The following is an 18,870-nucleotide window of genomic DNA, read 5'->3' on the forward strand; positions in this document are numbered from 1 at the left end:
GAAAGTGTTGTGTTAAAACTAAGTGAATCAGGGCTCTATTTATAGTACTTTGGTCAAGTTTATCCATTGCTGACGTAGTGGACTCCGGGCTCCTGGATGGTGATCCGGACGCCTCCAATGAGACAAACTTTATCTCCATGAAACGGCTTCGTAATGACTAGAAGATAGAATTTTTTAATGTCCAGGCGCTTGGACCATGTCCGGGTGCTTAGACCATTGCTGACATGACCTGAAGAGTGATCCATTACAACGAGGCACCTGCTCAGTACCCTAGTGGTCCAGTGTCCGGACCAGTCAGCCAGGTGTTGACTGTCCGAAGCGGTTCGGGCGCCCGGACCAGTCAGCCAGGTGTTGATCGTCTGACGCCTTCTCCAATCGCTGGCTTCTTCTCCGGTCGCTTGGGTGATGCTCTGGCCTTCCAGAGTTGAGCTCACATGAGCCCAACTCTGGCCTTCTCTTCAAACAGTCTTCCGCTTCGGCTTTTCTCTCTCGGAAGCGCCGTGCAAGTCCTTCTTACTCCATTAGTATACTCTTCAGCAGCTACTAGTCCCTCGGATGCACCGAACTTGTTGACTCGATTCTTGTGCCATCATTTTCATCCGCTGTTCTTCCGCTCGATTTCTTGCGTTCCTAAGTCCCTGCACACTCAGACGCAAGACATCAAATACGCAGAGCCTAACTTGACTTGGTTTATCACATTAAAACCCCGGGTACTTACAGTATATGCTCCATAAAACTGTCTGGTTCGGCCGGTAGATCTTGACACAAGATTAGAATTTTAGGAGGCTTTCTTCTCTTTCCACCTAAGCTATGAAGGGAAAACCCAAAGTTAATCCCAAGAAACAATAAAGCTTCATTGGGTCCTCCAGTCTATGTGAGGGTAGTTTGCATCTTCTTAGACATGTTTATTTCACCAAGTCGTTCTATGAGATTGTGCCTAAATTGCAACCTCCGCCGTGCGGATAAGAACTTACTCAACTAGATTGAGCCATGCACTTATTGGTGAGCTCATTGATTAAACCCTGTTGGACAAATTCCAACAGAAAATCCTCCAACAAGATAGATGACAACAAACTCACATGATTATGGTGTGATAGATGAAATATAGATATGCTCTTATGTAATTAGCTACCAACATCGATCGTTTAGGATATGTGCCAACAAGACCATAACCTTGAATTTGAATTATAAAAGGTAAATGAGACCTCAATCTTATAGATTCACATGTGATTGTCTATTTGTAGAAGCTCTATATGCTCTTACCATATCTTACTCTACCATCATTGAGTTGTAATTTCTGCAGTAGTGCAGTCGGAAACTCAGGATCTTCTATTTACAAATTGCAGTATCGCTAAGAAGAGGCAGAGAACTAATAGTAGTCTTTTTTTCTCCGAGCTTCAATGCTCCGAAGCTTCCTCGGTTTTAAATCTCCATTTTTCAGCTCTATTTTTCAGTTATGATTTGATAACTATGGATTGCCTTCGAGGAAAATTGACATAACATTGCAAGATGCTCCAACAAGCTTTGTTTTTCGTTGTAAAGACTATTGAGCTACTTGAGGAGGACTTGCAGTCATGGCGCTTGCTTGATAATTAAGATTGTTCAGCCGTCACTAATCCTATGATCATGGCATTTCTTTGTTTTCTTTAAACTTAAGAAAACTCTCTAGCTTCTTCTTTCTTCTCTATTTCTGCATTTTAGAAACTGGTTTGGCCATTGATACGGCTGGCAATGGAGGGGCCGAAAAGGAAAGGATGAGAAGGGTCAAGGCCATATAGCGGTCAAAAGTCAAGCTGATGTGGCAGTCAATAGTCAAGGTGACTTGGCAGTCAATAGTCAAGGTGACTTGGCAGTCAATAGTCAAGTTGACTGGACAGTCAAAGTCAAGCATATGGGATAGTCAGAGGCCAGGCAGACTTGTCGATCAAGGGGGCAAAGCAGTAGAAAGACAAAGGGAGACGACAGGCGGAACACAGGGCACAGGTCGGGATCGGCAGAGCTGTTTAGAGACAGTTCGGCTTACAGGCCTGCGATTCGAAGGCCAGGAAGTACAAATCACAGATCGGGATCGGCAGAGCTGTTTAGAGATAGCTCGGCTTACAGGCCTGCGATTCGAAGGCCAGGAAGTACAAATCACAGGTCGGGATCGGCAGAGCTGTTTAGAGACAGCTCGATCTACAGGCCCACGGTCGAGGGCCAGGAAATACAAAGCGCAGGGTACAGGTCGGGATCGGCAGAGCTGTTTAGAGACAGCTCGATCTACAGACCCACGGTCGAGGGCCAGGAAATACAAAGCGCAGGGAACAGGTCGGGATCGGCATAGCTGTTTAGAGACAGCTCGATCTACAGGCCCACGGTCGAGGGCCAGGAAATACAAAGCGCAGGGTACAGGTCGAGATCGACAGAGCTGTTCAGAGTCAGCCCGACTCGCAGGTGACGCTTAGAGGCCGGATCTGATCGGAGGATGTGAGGCAGACGCAGGCCACGATAGAGCGGATGAGCTAAGCCGTGCAGGAGTCGGAGAATCACAATTGTCCGTCAAGGGGTAATCATTACATACCAGTGATATGTGCGAATGCGGAGGTTTCTAAACGAAAAGATGCCCTCATAACCAATAGCGGCCTGACAGATGTCCTTCATTACAAGACAAAATCCATGTGTAAAGGCGGAGGTTCCTAAACGAGAAGATGCTTTCACAACCAATAGCAGCACGACAGGTGTCCGGGACTACACAACAAAGCCCAGCGTCTAACGCTTTCTGACATGATGGCAGGTTCTAGAAGCGGGGGGCGATGCATAAAAGGAGGAGGATTCTTCGTACGCGGGTACGCTCTCTCTCGTCACTTTTTTCCACAACTTTTCACTTTCAGTCAGTTTTTTTCCTTTTCTTTGCGTTTTCTGGGGAAAAAGTACCTGACTTGAGCGTCGGAGTGCCTGACCCGGGGACTTTTTCCCTGGGTTCTGGTCTCTAACGTGAGAAGGGGGGATCGTCTGAGTGTGTGCAGGGACCTGCAGCATTGTCAGCCGACCGTGGGAGCCGGATCACCCGCGACTTTTCGTCAACAACCAGGTCATCGTGACCCGCCTTCGTCCGACTCAACTTTCGGACAGGATCAGCCATTAAATAAGTTGTTGATGATTGCACTTTTAGAACCCCACAACTGTTTTAGTGGGTTGGCTGGTATGGCACAATCATGCATGCCAAAGGCAAATGACGTCCCTTCACTCAGGAATCTTGTCCTCACTTCTCTTCCACAGCCACACAATTGAAACATGGCATGTTTGTTTCATCGCGCAGTAAAAAAAGAGAGAAAGAAAGGGCCATGATTACTCATCGAGTCTTTATCTGAATCCTTTCACGTATATGATCTGAAGTAGGTACAATAATTGAGACTCTGGACCATCTCATTTTTACCATGGTAAATACGTTAATTATATTCCTACTTTTGTTAATTTGCTGGAGATCCCACTAATTTGCTTACTCGTTTAATTGTTTTTGACATTTTAAAAGAGTAAAATTTTATATCTAAATGATATTAAAAAAAGGCAGATGATGTGTTTGTGTTGTTTGAAGAAATGATTGTCAGACGATTGATGCTTACAAGTACAATGATAGGGCTCTGATGATGCCAAATTCCTCCTCCATTAATACAATCAACCTCATGATTTAGACCACATTATTTGATCTTGCACCAAAATCATTCCTTATGTGAGTCGACAGTTGAGTTTTCATTGCATGGTGGTTCGGCCGTGTTGTCCAATTAATTGATGGCATTAAATCTTTATTTATAATTTATGTTTTGCAACATGTGGACATTTATTTGTCTTTTTTTTATCAGATACTTAGATTCTTGATGACCATATATTTATGCCAAATTATATTAAATTCTTTTTTACGTATTTATACTATTTTTTTAAAAAAAAAGGGAGATAAAAAATTCACCACATAATTTATCATAGATATTTCAATTGCATTGTGATGGATATAGAAATCCGAACTAACAAAGCTTATTAATTAATTTTTTAAAAGAAAAGACAACTATGTATGAAAGATTTTAGGCACCATGTAGATAAATCCTAATTATATAATAGAAACTCCTGTGATGATTCAGGGATGGATTGACGAGGTATTAGGGTGAACGAATCATCATTTGTCACATGATTATATAATAGAAAAGTCATCCATGTTATTGAAAGATTTAGGTTCTATTTACATGAAAGAGTGGATAATGGATGGATAAAATAAATTTAGGGGCATGAGAAAAAAATGAAAAGTAAAAGAAATCTCTTCCTCGGCATGTTTGTTTACCTTGATCGAGAAAAGTGGGTACATGCGGTGTAATTAATTATTTTTGTAATTGAAAAAAAAGATACATGTGTCATTTTTTAGGTACATGACGTAATTTTGCGAGTTAAAAATAGTATATGCGTCATATTTTTATATATAATATAATTTTATAAATAAAAAGGAGTATATACGTCATTTTTTCCTCCTTTGTTTTCCACCCAATTTTGAGTGATTAATTTTGACTCTAAAATTATCCCATGATGAATTACGTTTCTCTTTCTTTTTAAAATTTTAATGAAGTAAATGATTAAAATTTTTTCACTATAAATTTTTTTTCTTAATTTTATTTTTCATTCTTCCAAGTAAACAGAACATTAGGGAAGACATTTGGTCTGTAAATTGATGGATTGCCCCATGCAAATGCTTTTGATTTACGTGATAAAAAAAATTATGAGATATGACCTCTAGGATTAGATGGTTTAAATTAGAAACATGGTATCAATTTAAAAAAGGAATTATTTGTGTATTCGGGATAATAGTACAACAATATGATGTCTTGTCAATTTCTCAAATATTTAAGTATAATGAATTAATACTAAATTGATCATTCTAAAATTAATTGATATAAATTGGATACTCTACCAACTAAATAGGAAGAATTATTTGAATTAAATGGAGAATGAATAATGTTATATTATTTATACTATTATCCTTCTAATTTTTGCACAACGAACACAATCTAAGTAAGATACGCCATTTCTCCCAACATTTCTGCTAATACCTCATGAGCTTATTAGCTATTACTACAGCCAGCAGTGAAACCAATTGATAAATCCAACAACAACCACTAAAAGAAGCTGCAGGGATTCCCAAAGCAGCCGCCTCTGCTCTTACCCACCTCTCCATCATTGCCACAAGCATTGCCGTTAACTCCAAGACTGGCCTTCTCAACCTGACACACCCGCTACTGTCCAATCCATTTCCACAGTCAAAGCTCAAGCACTCCGCCATTAAACAAGTCATTGTGAGAAAATGCATGTGCCCACTCACAGGTCACACCTGTCTCCGTGTCGCTGCTAATCTCTAGGGTTGTTGGGAATTATAGAAAATATACTCCCATGAGAGAGTGGAAAAGACTGTCTTTGATCGTCTGTTTGTGTTATTGGACTCACTCCATAGTGGCTAATTAATTCCCCTGTTTCTCACCTGGAAGTGGAGCGAAAAAAAAAAGACTTTTTTATCTTAGATTTCAGCAGCAGGTGCGTGGATCCGAAGACGTTAAGTAGATAGATCCTTTTGCTGGTTCCCATTTGATCTGCGAGGTTCGTCTGTTTCAGTTCGATCTTGACTTGGAGGAGATGGTGCTGCAGCTGGAAAACTTCGGCTTGGATACTTCGTCGCCGTCCGTGGTTTACATGGACGTCAACGTTGTGCCTGAGCACGACGGCGAGGCATTATTGGCTTCCACGATCTCCGCCTTGCAAGGCAATGCTAATTTTTTTAAAATTTATTTCTTGGTTTTTTCTGGTGCATTCCTCAGCTTGGAGTACTAAAGATTTTGCTTTTTTTTTTTTCCTATTGTTGCAGCTGAGGTGAAGGAGTTGTTGGCGAAGCAGATCTTTCTTGATGCTAAGCGTCGAGAGGCGTTGAATAGAATCTTAGATATCAAAGGTGAGTTTTGTTTGTGAAAAAAGAGACCTTGCTTTTGCCATTAATGCCTCCCCTTTTTTTTTGTTTTTGCTTTGCAGGAAGCATCAGAGTCTTCTGCAGGGTGAAGTTAAGGAATGAGAAGAAGGCATTGCCCATCTCCATTGAAGCAGACAAGATCACCGTTAGACCCCTTGGAACCTGCAAAGACTGCATTGTGGATCGTGTCTTCCCTCCGGAGTCAACACAAGGTAAATAAAATGTTCTTGTTCTTGGGTGATATTTAATCGCGGAGATCATCTAGCTAACCCTAATCTTTTGAACCCTAGATGATGTGTTCCAAGAAGTGCGACCAATCCTCAGATCCGCGCTGGATGGCCACAATGTTTGCGTCTTGGCATATGGCCAAACTGGAACTGGGAAAACTCACACCATGGTAGATCGATCTTATTTCAATAAAAGAACAAAAAAAAAAGTAGAGATCTTTGTGCAGTGAAGCTAATTGTTGGAAGTGAGAGATTTGTAGGAAGGAAGAAATGGGCAACAAGGAATCGTTCCTCGAGCAATCGAAGAGCTCTTTCACCAGATTTCTCAAGATAAATCTGCAAAGTTCAGACTGTCCATGAGTATGCTGGAGGTTTACATGGGAAGTCTCAGAGATTTGTTTGTTCATAGACCTTATTCTTCAGCTAGATCAACATATTTGATCCCTAAAAGGTAATCATTCACTTCAATCTAGAACTATTTCTGTTCGAGTCTTCAGTCTTCAATTTGGTATTACAATGATCACAGATGCTTTCAAACACCCTTAATTAATAGACCATCAACAAATAGTTCAGTCATTCTAACTTGTTTCACACATTGCTTGTTAAATTTCGCCAGTAACCTCAGCATCCTCAGCGGTGCCGATGGCACCATTGAGATTGAAGGACTCATGGATGTGCCAATGAGCGACGCAAAACAGGCCTACCGATGGTATGCAAGAGGGAAACATGCGCGCTCGACATCCTGGACACATGTTAATGATGCCTCAAGCAGATCTCATTGGTCTGTCACTTGGCTTGTACATGTAAACCAATTTCTAATGCTTACTTTGGTTAGTAATTATGTCATTTCTCTTAGCTTTGTGTGTGTAGCTTGACTAGAATTACCATCTGTCGGTCGAGTAACGACACCGCGAAAGGTGCTGTTGAACAAGTAAGCAAGCTTTGGCTGGTGGATCTAGGTGGAAGTGAGCGTTTGCTGAAAACAGGAGCCAAAGGACAAACACTCGATGAAGGGCGATCTATCAATTTATCTTTATCAGCCCTTGGTGATGTTATTGCTGCACTGAGAATGAAGCGCAATCACATTCCTTATAGGTAGGCATTCGATGAACTAGTTGAACTTTTGATTTTGTCTCATATCTGACCTTTGTTTCACCATGTTAGACGTCATGATTCCTGATTGGGTTTTGTTTTTTCATCACATATATACTTGCAGGAACAGTAAGCTTACTCAGATTCTGAGTGACTCATTAGGTAAGTGAATTTGTTTATGAAATTAAGTTGCATAACTTGGGACTAACATCAAGGCTTTGGGTTTAACAGGTGATGGTTCCAAGGTTTTGATGATAGTACATATCAGTGCCAGTGAGGAAGATATAGGAGAGACTATTTGCTCTCTTACATTTGCCAAAAGAGTTAGAGCAGTAGATTCCAGTAGAGAGCTTTCAGAGGTAACTGTCTCCTGCGACAATGAATCCATTTCACATTTTGATGCAAGGAATTAGTCTACACTCTACATAATCATGGTGCAACTCAGGAATCCAAGAAGAGAAAGGAGCAGTGCATCAACGAGCTCGAGCAGCAGATACAAGAATCCGAGGACGAGCTCAAGAAGGTGAGAAGCCAAATTGAGAAGACCGAGAGATTGATCAGAGAAAAAACCAAGCTCCACCAAGTTCCTTCTGACATGAACAATGGATCACCAAGGAGCACTCTAATCCTCGATGTCGAAGAAGAGAAGCCAATCCAAAGATCGCAAACTCGAGCTGCTCCGGGCTTCATGTCCTCCACCGAGTGCAGCAGGCAGAGGCAGAAGTTAGCAGTGTCGACGACCAAATGGAGGTCGATGAGTGCATCAACCAGGAAGCCACCGGATTTCCTGGGACCGCAAACTCTGAGCTTCTCCTCGTTGCCAAAGAAGAGAAACATGGCATGTAAACCTAGTGATCACTTGAACATGAGCCAAAACAGCATTGATTCCAGGGGATCTACAGCATCAAGAGCCAAGAAGGTTTCGAATTCTAATCCTAATTTGATGGTCGCGTTGCATAAGCACAGAAGAAGGATGTCTGCCCTGCTCTAGCAAAGCAAATTTCTTGGAGAGCATTCTTTGTACAGAGCTGACATATTGGGACTTGAGTTTAGTTTTTTTCCTTTCACCGCCCTCCTTTCTCTTTTGAGGGATAGGCATTGCCAATTACTGGTTGGTTTTTTTGTTTTTTCTTTGTAGTTCTGAAAACTAATTTATCTTGATGTTTTGAGTTTGGAACAGAGAAGGGGCTTGTTGTAGAAGGTGTGCCGTTTTCCCATGTCAAAGCTGTTCTTGGATTTGTGAAGCTTGTAAATTGCTATAACTATTGAAGCTTGTAATCCTTTCTTTATAAGTTAATGAATAAGTTTGAATAAATATATGTTCAATTCGTTAATAAATAATATTTATGATCAATATCCAAACAAATGTTTATAGAAACTCTAACTTCTCCGTGTGATCGACTCCTCGACGATATAGAAAAAAAAGATGATAGCAATACAGTTGATTCTTCTAATGGGTTAAGATTTGAATATGATACCTTCAACTTAAGTAAAGAAGAGAAGAAGGATGTGCCATGTCGAAACCAAAGAGGAGCTAGGGGGCAACAACTGAGGAAAAGAGAGATTAACTTTTTCTAAAAATTTTAAAAATCAATTAATCATAAATCTAAACTCATATATTTGCTTCCTTATAATCACTAGTTTATAAAAAGAAAACAACTTTTTACAACTCTGGTAGAAAAAAATTAATTTTTATTAACTTCATATTTATCTATTGGTTCGGCTTAGAGTATTCGTAATGAGCTCTATTGCAATTGTGGTAGTGGTGAGGGAGCTTCCTCCCATAATAGTAGAGTTCTTTCACTTTCCCGTAAAATAATAAAGGAGCTGTTAATAGATTATAATTTTTTAATTGTATTTTTTTCTATATTGTAAGAGAGTGTGGGATCTATAATTGTGGAAAGCTCTGGGAGAGGTTGGAGATGCCTATATTACACTAAGAGAGGATAGTTTGTGAGACCTGATAAATCCGAATTTTGTCATAAAATGGTATTAAAAGAATTAAATAATCGAATTCATTCTACACTAATATAGTATAGAGATGACTCAGATCGTCTCTTAATGAATATAACTATGATGGTATCTTAGGATTGATTTGTTATTGCTTTATTAAATTTTTAATACGGAAATAGAGATTTTGAATTTTGAATCTAAATCTAACAAATGAAGAGCAATGTAAATATGAAACTAAATCTAACTAATGGAAGACAACACAAGAAATGAAACCTAAACTAACCTAACCTATTTGCATAAATAGATAATTAAAGAAACTAAGCTAGGAATGCAAATCAGCTTGTGAAAAGAAAAAAATCTAAACGGTTGGTGCGGGAAGCATCAGACAATCGAACATAAGTTTTGATTATATCAAAGGGTCTAAAATTAAGTTGTCTTGTGATCTAACAAGATTGATTGAGCTTGCAGGAAAGACCTAAGTTGTCTTAGGCAAAAGTCCTAGTGGATTCTAGGCATGTGGAAAATCCTAGGGGGTGGTAACCCTAGGTTATGGAAAATCCTAGGGGTGGTAACCCTAGGTTATGGAAAACCCTAGGGGGAGGTAACCCTAAGTCCTAAGGACTGGTAATTCTAAGCGGAAAGTCCAGTCAATCTGGAGTATCGATCTGATAACAGGTAACTTCTCCTGAGAGGAGTAGGTGAGGACGTGCTCTCCGTAGAGGGAACAGTAGGCGACAGTTCGACCTCGGATTTTTGGAGGAAATCCGAAATCAAAACCGGGCAGTCCGAATGCTATCAAAGTTATTTATTTACATATTATCTGCTATATGCTAACTCTGTTTTACAGGAAACTAACACTTTGTGCAGAGTTAGAATTGATCGGGATCGGTCGACCGAACGTCTGGATCGGTTGACCGAACCTCCAAGCGACAAGATCAAAGTTCCAACGAGTGGACCGAGTTCGACCAGGGGATCGGTCTACCGAACCTCGAGATCGATCGACCGAACCGAGGATAAGCGGTGACATGGTCAAGTCGAGTTAATCGGACCAGATGAGCTAGGGATCAGTCAACCGAACGACAGGATTGGTCGACCGAATGAAGAAACTCTATCCGAGCAGCAAAACCAGAATTAGAAGGTTGACCGATTCAGGTGGGATCAATCGACCAAACCTGGGGATCGGTCGACCGATCCGGTTCGAGTCAAACCTGATCCTTAGGTTAGTGGATCTGGATCAGGTATGAAGAAGCTATAAAAAAGAGCATTGACCAGCACTACAATACAACAATTTCTACACAAGCGATCTTCCAAGCTGCGAGCCATGCCGAAACGACTCAACGACACTCAGCTGCTATTCTGATAAATCGACGAACCAATTCATAATCATTTATTGTCGGTATAATCTGTTTTAAGTTCAGTACTTGTACTTATTATTTGTAAAGAATTTTGGATCTATAGTGATTGCACAATATAAGCGATCAACGATCATGGGCCTTGGAGTAAGAGTCACCACAGGCTCCGAACCAAGTAAAAGAAATCTTGTTAGCGTTGCTTGTCTTTTTCATTCTTTATTCCGCTGCATTTACTTTGAGTTTTCTGAAACTAACAAGAAAGCAACGCATGCTATTCACCCCCCTTCTAGCACGTCTACAATCCTACAATTGGTATCAGTGTCAGACTGTTCTGAATTGGTGAAACCACCAATCGAGCAGAGGGGGTTTTTTCAATAATATTTTTTTATTAATATTTTATTTTTTTTTAAATTAGTGAATTGCTAGTTTTATTTTTTCTCCCGCACTACTAATCCAAGACCAAGTCTTGGGACATTTATTTTTTTCCCCTTTATGTGCGAGATTTACTTCTATAATGGCCCACCAAGAAGACTACAGTACTGCATGTTTGCCTCTCTTTTCTAGTGAAGATTTTGGCTACTAGAAGGGCCAAATGAAGTACCACCTCCAGACGCAAGTCGAGATATAGATGATCATCGAAACCAGCCTCTCACTCCCACTCGGCAGCGCTAGAAAACCAGTATCATGCAAGAACTGGGACACAAGTCTGATGAAGAAGATCGAGGTCAATGCCAAAGCGACATGCACTCTCCAATGTGTTTTAACAAAGGAGGAGCTAAACCGAGTTGGCCCATTCCCAAGCATCAAAGACTTGTGGGAGAAGCTAATTGAGCTGCATATATGAAGGGACCTTTGATACTAAGGTAAGTAAAAGAGATCTAATTTTGAATAAATTATATAACATAAAAATGCAGGATGATGAATCAGCGAGTCAACTACACGCACGCATCCAAGACCTTCTCAACTGTCTCCACGCAATCGGACAGAAGGTGGAAAATCGTGACGTCATCAGGTATGCATTAAATGTAGTTCCTAGGAACGCCTTGTGGGCATCAATGGTAGATGCTTACAAGGTCTCTAGGGACTTTTCTTCAATTGGATTAGATGAATTATTCTCAGAGTTTGAATTACATAAACAGACTAATACATCTCTGGTCGAGAAAGGTATTGTTTTAGTTGCAGGTGCAAGCAGAACACGGGAACCAAAGCTCAAGCGCCATACTGAACCCGAATCCAAAGATGAACCGAACTCAGAAGACGACGATGAGATTGCTGCCGAACTTGTGAACCTAGTCTGGAGATTATACAAGAAGAAGAAAGGATTCACCAAAGAGGAGATCAAAAAGGTGATCCAATCAAAAACAATGCAACCAAGCCCAAAAATTAAGTCAGAAGTGACTTGCTATGACTGCAACAAGAAGGGACACATCAAAGCAAACTGTCCAAACCAGAAGGAAACAAAGAAGCAACGGAAGAAGAAGGCTTTTCAAGCAACGTGGGATGAATCTTCATCAGAAGACTCCGACGAGGACCTCGAGCAGACAAATTTCCTCGCACTTCCTGCCTGAGAACAACTCGACAAGTCTGAAACTGAAAGTGAATCCGAAGCCGAGTCTGAAACAAGCCACGGATCCGTATCCATTTCTGAAGGGCCAAACACCGTTGTAAGATCTTCTCAAGTAGATAAACTGTATAATTTAATTAACTATTTAATGTACAAATTAGCTAAGTCAATTATCCAAGTCAAGTCACTCCAAAAGGAGGTAACAATTCTTAAGGAAATTACTACCCAAGCTCCTTGACCGAACCCATTCAAACTGGACCTTTGACTCAAGCTCAACAACTTGAGAAAGAAAATTCCAGTCTGAAAGATCAAGTCAAAGAACTAAAGGGAGCATTGGAACGGTTCACCTTGGGTTCCAAAAATCTTGATCTGATTCTTGGAAAATAAAAAGTCATATACAATCGATCTGGACTTGGATATAAGGTTAATCGTAAGTTTAGATCTTATCTATTGCTTGTTAATCGAACACATAGAAGAACGGTCCAAGCATGGGTCCCAAAGTCTAATCTGACTAATCAAGTTGGACTTGGTCAATATTGGATCCCCAAGGATCAAATTCATTACCTTGATAGACCTTATTGAGGCTATGATCCAGGGGGAGCCAACAAAAAGATCGTCTTTATAATAAAATATAATTGTATGATGTTTGCTTTACTGTTTTTCATTATACATGCTTAGATTAGGATAGATAAGGACTTAGGCTTGATCCACACTTAACTAGTTAGACCTAGGATTTTCATAAAGGAAATTAAATATTTAATTTCTTTAAATGTTTTGTCTAGAAGTGGTGAATGATCTCATACCCAAGAATGCCTAGTGTCTCGTCACAGCCTAGAAGCCAATTATTGAAATAGATATTTAATTAACTGACGGTTAAACATTAGTCTAACTCAAATATTGATCAATCCTTAGATTAGAATTTAAATTAACCATCTCACAAAACTATTAAGGTTTCCTGATTAAAAAATCTAAAAAAAAGTGAGATGGACCTAGGTTTAAAGTAGTTAACCAAACCTAAATTAATTAAATTAAAGCTAACTCAATTAAAATTCATAATTAATTCCAAAATCTAATTAATTATAAAAGTTTAATTAATTTTTAAATCTAATTAATTACAAAATCATAACTAATTTTAAAATATAATTAATTATAAAATTTTAATTAATTTCAAAATCTAATTAATTACAAAATCATAATTAATTTCAAAATCTAATTAATTATAAAATCTCAATTAATTTCAAAATGTTAATTATTTTCAAATCATAATTAATTTTAAAATGTTAATTATTTTCAAATCATAATTAAATTATAATTACTCTCAAATTATAATTAATTTCAAAATATTAATCATAATTAATTTTAAAATATTAATTATTTTTAAATCATAATTAATTTTAAAATGTTAATTATTTTCAAATCATAATTAAATTATAATTACTTTCAAATCATAATTAATTTCAAAATGTTAATCATAATTAGTTTCAAAATGTTAATCATAATTAATTTCAAAATATTAATTATTTAAAAATCATAATTAATTTTAAAATGTTAATTCCAAATTATAATTAAATCATAATTACTTTCGAAATGTTAATTATTTTCAAATCATAATAAATCATAATTACTTTCAAATCAGAATTAATTTTAAAATATTAATTATTTTTAAATTATAATTATTTTCAAATCATAATTCATTTTAAAAAGTTAATTAGTTTCAAATCATAATTAATTTTAAAAGTATAATTAATTTCAATTAATTCTAAAATCCTAAATCAAAGTAAATTATTTTCAAATGATTTAATTTTTAAAATCTTAATCAACTATTTTTAAACATTGTTTAAAAATTTTTAAAATTCAAAATTTAATTACTCAAATGTATATGTTTTCAAATTCAAACATAATTATTCTGAAATTCAAATTTAAAATACTTTTGTCTTCGACATTTTGAAATCTTCAAATTCAAACTTATATTTTACAAAATTTCAAATTTAGTATTTTTAGAATCTAAATTTAACTTAAATTATTTTTGAAATATAATTTAATATAATAAATATTTTTCAAAGTTAAAGATCAAATCAACTTAACTTAACTCCGTCTCACACATACTCATAAGTTGAACATGTTTAATAACTTAGAATGAGTGAGATGGAAAATTAGGAAAATAAATAATAACTTTTATATATGTTTTTTTACATGTTTGGACTCTAGGGCCCTCAAACATTTTTGACATTAATTATGGGGGAGTGAAAGGAAGGTTAAGACATTAATTTTTATTTTGTTAAAGCATTGTTTTTTCAAAGTTAAACTTTTCAAAAGTTCAAAATACTTCTGAAAGAGAAAGTTTAATTTTTTTTTTAAACTCTTTTTGAAAAGACAAAAACTAAGTTTTGGATAAAGTAAGTATTTTTCAAAGAAATCATTTACTTAGCTAAATATTTTTATCAAAATATTTTTAAAGCTAAGTTTTTATCAAAAAAATTTTAAGCTAAGTATTTAACTAAGTTTTTATCAACTTCTTTTTAAAGCTAAGTACTTAACTCAGTTTTTATCAAATTTTTTAAACTAAGCTTTTATCAAAATTTCAGAAAGCTAAGTACTTGACAAAGTTTTTTTCAAAGCATTTCTAATTTAGCTAAGTGTTTTTCAAAGCCATTATTTTCAAAGCTAAGTTTAACTAAGTTTTTTTTAAAAAAAAAAAGAAGCTAACTCACTTTCAACTCTTAAAATTAGCTAAGTTTTTTTGCTACCCTTCAAGGGGAGCTTAAAGTTAAATAGAATAAATTTTATTTTTGTTTCAAACAACCTTCTCTCTTTTTTGATATATGTCAAAAGGAGAGAGAAAAGTTAAGAGTTAAACATAATTTTTATGAAAGGGGGAGCATAAGGGAGTTTTTTTTTTACAAATTATTGTATTTATGCTCATACTTAAAATTCTTTATTTATTATTATGTTTTACTTAACTTTGAACTGTATTGTCATAATCAAAAAGAGGAAGATTGTTGGTGTGGGAAGCATCAGACGATCGAACCTGGGTTTTGATTATGTCAAAGGGTCCAAAGTTAAGTTGTCTTGTGATCTAACAAGATTGATTGATCTTGCAGGAAAGACCTAAGTTGTCTTAGGTAAAAGTCCTAGTGGATTATAGGCAGGTGGAAAACCCTAGGGAGTGGTAACCCTAGGTCCTAGGGACGGTAACTGTTGGTGTGGTTAGCACTAACGGTCTAACTCAGATTTTGATGAATGATAAAGTAGCTTAAGTTAGTTTCATTGTGATCTAACACTTTAACTAAGTGTGCAGGAGAAGCCCAGACTGGTCGACGGGCTGACCGGATATCTGGCACGAAGTCCAACTAGGTCAATGGGTCAACCTGATAGCTGGAACGAAGTCCAGACTGGTCGACGGACTGACCGGATGTCTGGCACGAAGTCTAGTTAGGTCGACGGGCTGACTTGATAACTAGCACGAAGTTCAGACGGATCGACGGGCTGACCGGACGTCTGGCAGGTAAGTTAAGGTAAGTCGCTGGAGTGAAGTGACTTGGTGAGGGCACATTCCCGGTTAGGGAACTTAGGCGTCGATCCAACTTAGAACCATTTCAGAACTCTAAGTTGAGATCTTGACTAGATTCCGGTCTCGGTGAGACGAAATCTAATTACTACCCTTCTTCTATTGTGCTAACTTCTGTTTTGCAGGGTAGTTTAAACTATTATTTTTGCCTCGGACTAACTCTTTCTTGTAGGAGAAGGACATTCTGGAGAAAGGTGGTCCAGGCGCCCGGAAGGGATCCGGGCGCCCGGGAGTTGGTACTAGCGCCCGGAAGGCAAATCTCATCCTGACGCAATTGTCGCACGTGGAGCTCACTAGTTGGCTAGGCTACATCATGATCCAGGCGCCCGGAAGGATCCGGGCACCCGGAGCATCCTATATAAGGAGGGTGAGCCCTGAAGCAAAGAACAATAACGACATATGGTCTATTGTGCTGTGCTCCTGCGACGTTGCCTCTCCGACAACCTGTGGCTCGAGTTCTGTTTATTGTTGTCGGTATTGTTCATTTTTTTTTAGTTCTTGTACTCAAATTTGTAAATCTTTTACGAACTATTAGTGATTGCCCAACGAAAGCACTCGACGAGTGCGAGCCTTGGAGTAGGAATCGACCAAGGCTCCAAACCAAGTAAATTGGTTCTTGTTAGCATTTGTATTCTCTTTTACTTTTCCGCTGCATACTCGCTTCAAATTTTTCGATCGATATTCACCCCCCCCCCCCTCCTCTATCGACTTTCACGATCCAACAGTAACCCTAGGTGATGGAAAGTCCTAGCTGCGGTTAGGCAGGTGGAAAACCCTAGGGGGTGGTAACCCTAGTGATACAGGTTATGATAGATTGGTCGAGTGGGTGAAGGAGAGGTTTAGGTCCAGAGAGATAGGAAAGGTATATAGCCGGTCAAATAAAGGCAGAGCAAGCGCCCCCACGCTCATATATGCTCGGTTGGGCAAAGCCCGCCCGAGCATAAAGGCATTTAGCCTTATATAAGATTCTCAGTATATCACCGACCGACCGTAGGCCGAGTGAGCACCTACGTGCTTATATATGCTCGGCCAGGCAAAGCCCGTCCAAGCATAAAGGCATTTAGTCTTATATAAGATTCTCAGCATATTGTCGGTCGATCGCAGGCCGAGCAAGCGCCCACGTGCTCATATATGCTCGGTCAGACAAAGCCCGCCCGAGCATAAAGACATTTAGCCTTATATAAGATTCTCATCAAATTACCGGTCGATCGTAGGCCAAGCAAGCGCCCACGTGCTCATATATGCTCGGTCAAGCAAAGCCCGCCTGAGCATAAAGGCATTTAGCCTTATATAAGATTCTCAGCATATTGCCGGCCGATCGCAGGTCGAGCGAGCGCCCACGCGCTCATATATTTTTGGTCAGGCAAAGCCCGACCAAGCATAAAGGCATTTGGCCTCATATATTATCCTCGATATATTACCGGTCGACCGCAGGCCAAGCGAGCATTTACGCGCTCATTTATGCTCGACCGGGCAAAACCCGCCCGAGCATAAAGGTATTTGGCTTTATATAATATTCTCAGTCTAGTATTGACCGACCGCAGGCTGAGCGAGCACCTACTTGCTCATATATGTTCGACCGGGCTGCAAAGCCCGCCCAAGCATAAAGTCACTTAGCCTCATGACACGTTCCTAATATATGATCGGCTTGAACGACCGACCGAGACATATTTAACAGAAAACATTCTCAACAGTATATACGGACGGCTTGAATGATCGGCAGAGATATATTCAACAGGGAGCATTCTTAACAGTATATACGACCGGCTTGAATGATCGGCCGAGACATATTCAACAGGAGGCATTCTTAACAGTATATACGACCGGCTTGAACGACTGCCCAAGACATATTCAACAGGAGGCATTCTTAACAGTATATGTGGCTGGCTTGAACGATCGGTCGAGACATATTCAACAGAAGACATTCTTAACAGTATATACGACCGGGTTGAACGACTTGCCGAGACATATTCAGCAGGATGTATTCTTAATAGTATATACAACCGGCTTGAACGATCGACCGAGATATATTCAACAGGGGCATTCCTAATATATGGTCGGTTTGAACGACCGACCGAGACATGCTTAACAGAATATTTGGCGGGAAACATCTTCTAGAAGTTTCTTCAATTATAATGACGTGCCCCCATTATAAATATAAGTCATAAATGATAAAATGGGCACATCTGGGAACAGAAAAGATTCCTTAAAGGATTCTTGCATGAAGTATAGAAGATGACTTCATCTCCTAACAAACCCTAACGAATTGGGGACCACTTCACGACTACGAAGGTCACGTGAGGTAGTATAAAAGAGGGGATCCTCTCTGTTGGCAAGGTATGCAAGTTCTAGCATCTAAACTCTGTTTCACTTCAGTTACTATTCTTCTTCTTCCATATGTAAAAGGAACTGACATGAGCATCGGAGGGCCTAGCCAGGGATCCCCACCCCGATCTTAGGTTACTAACACTTTGTTGACTCGTCTCATTGTGCGTAGGAGTGTTGAGGAGTTTCTTCGGATCTTCGGAGTTCATCTTCATCGGAGGTCATCGTCATTCATCAATCTATTATAGCCAGTTCTCAATTTATTGAGAAAGTTAGTGAAGATCCTGCACTTTATGTGACAAATGTTTCTCATCTCATTCCATGTTTCTTTTCAAACTAATTTTACAGAGTCTTGAAGTATCAAGTTGCTCAAACAGTGAGGAAAACTGGAAAACAGTGATGCTAATTTGCTAGTAATTTGATCATTATGGTTAAAATTCAGAATTGAATTGGTGAGCACCATTTTACTTATTAAGCACTTGAAGACAGTATCATTGAATATGAAAATAAGGAAAGAAAGGGTAGTAATTGATACTGAAAGCAGTATAGAGAAAGAAGCTGGAATCTGATATCAATAGCTATAGTCGGATCAAATGGTGTTCTGAAATATTATTGTTGAATTACAGATGGAGAAGTGAATCCTTTGTTATTTCTGGAATTAATGAAGTGCAGTAATGAATTTGTGCCAACCTTTAAATACATTTGTTGATCAAGAAAAGTTGTAATGATCTGAGTTCTTGCTGGATTTAAGGTTCTTAATCAAGTTTCTTGGTTGTTTGAGTTATGAAAGAATAGAAAAAGGAAAAGAGAAAACA

General features: G+C 38.5%; 1 protein-coding gene across 1 annotated transcript; it reads left to right on the forward strand.

The window, feature by feature from the left end:
- The first annotated feature begins 5,311 nt into the window (after window positions 1-5,311).
- LOC121986010 (kinesin-like protein KIN-14O) lies at window positions 5,312-8,608 on the forward strand. The gene is made up of 11 exons (XM_042539768.1): window positions 5,312-5,547; window positions 5,626-5,773; window positions 5,876-5,959; window positions 6,037-6,186; window positions 6,265-6,371; window positions 6,462-6,652; window positions 6,818-6,982; window positions 7,072-7,296; window positions 7,418-7,455; window positions 7,525-7,652; window positions 7,739-8,608. Exons 2-11 carry the CDS (start codon window positions 5,647-5,649, stop codon window positions 8,282-8,284), a joined length of 1,761 nt encoding a protein of 586 aa, XP_042395702.1. The 5' UTR covers window positions 5,312-5,547; window positions 5,626-5,646; the 3' UTR covers window positions 8,285-8,608.
- The last annotated feature ends 10,262 nt before the right edge of the window (window positions 8,609-18,870 follow it).

Source organism: Zingiber officinale, chromosome 5B (genome assembly GCF_018446385.1).
Source record: "Zingiber officinale cultivar Zhangliang chromosome 5B, Zo_v1.1, whole genome shotgun sequence".
NCBI classification, from domain to species: domain Eukaryota; kingdom Viridiplantae; phylum Streptophyta; class Magnoliopsida; order Zingiberales; family Zingiberaceae; genus Zingiber; species Zingiber officinale.

Bases quoted from the DNA above. Each gene is read 5' to 3' on its own strand.
- LOC121986010 (XM_042539768.1), top strand. From the start codon at position 5,647: ATGGTGCTGCAGCTGGAAAACTTCGGCTTGGATACTTCGTCGCCGTCC. The intron at 5,960-6,036 runs GTGAGTTTTGTT...TTTGCTTTGCAG, and splicing joins TAGAATCTTAGATATCAAAG to GAAGCATCAGAGTCTTCTGC. The intron at 6,372-6,461 runs GTAGATCGATCT...AGAGATTTGTAG, and splicing joins CTGGGAAAACTCACACCATG to GAAGGAAGAAATGGGCAACA.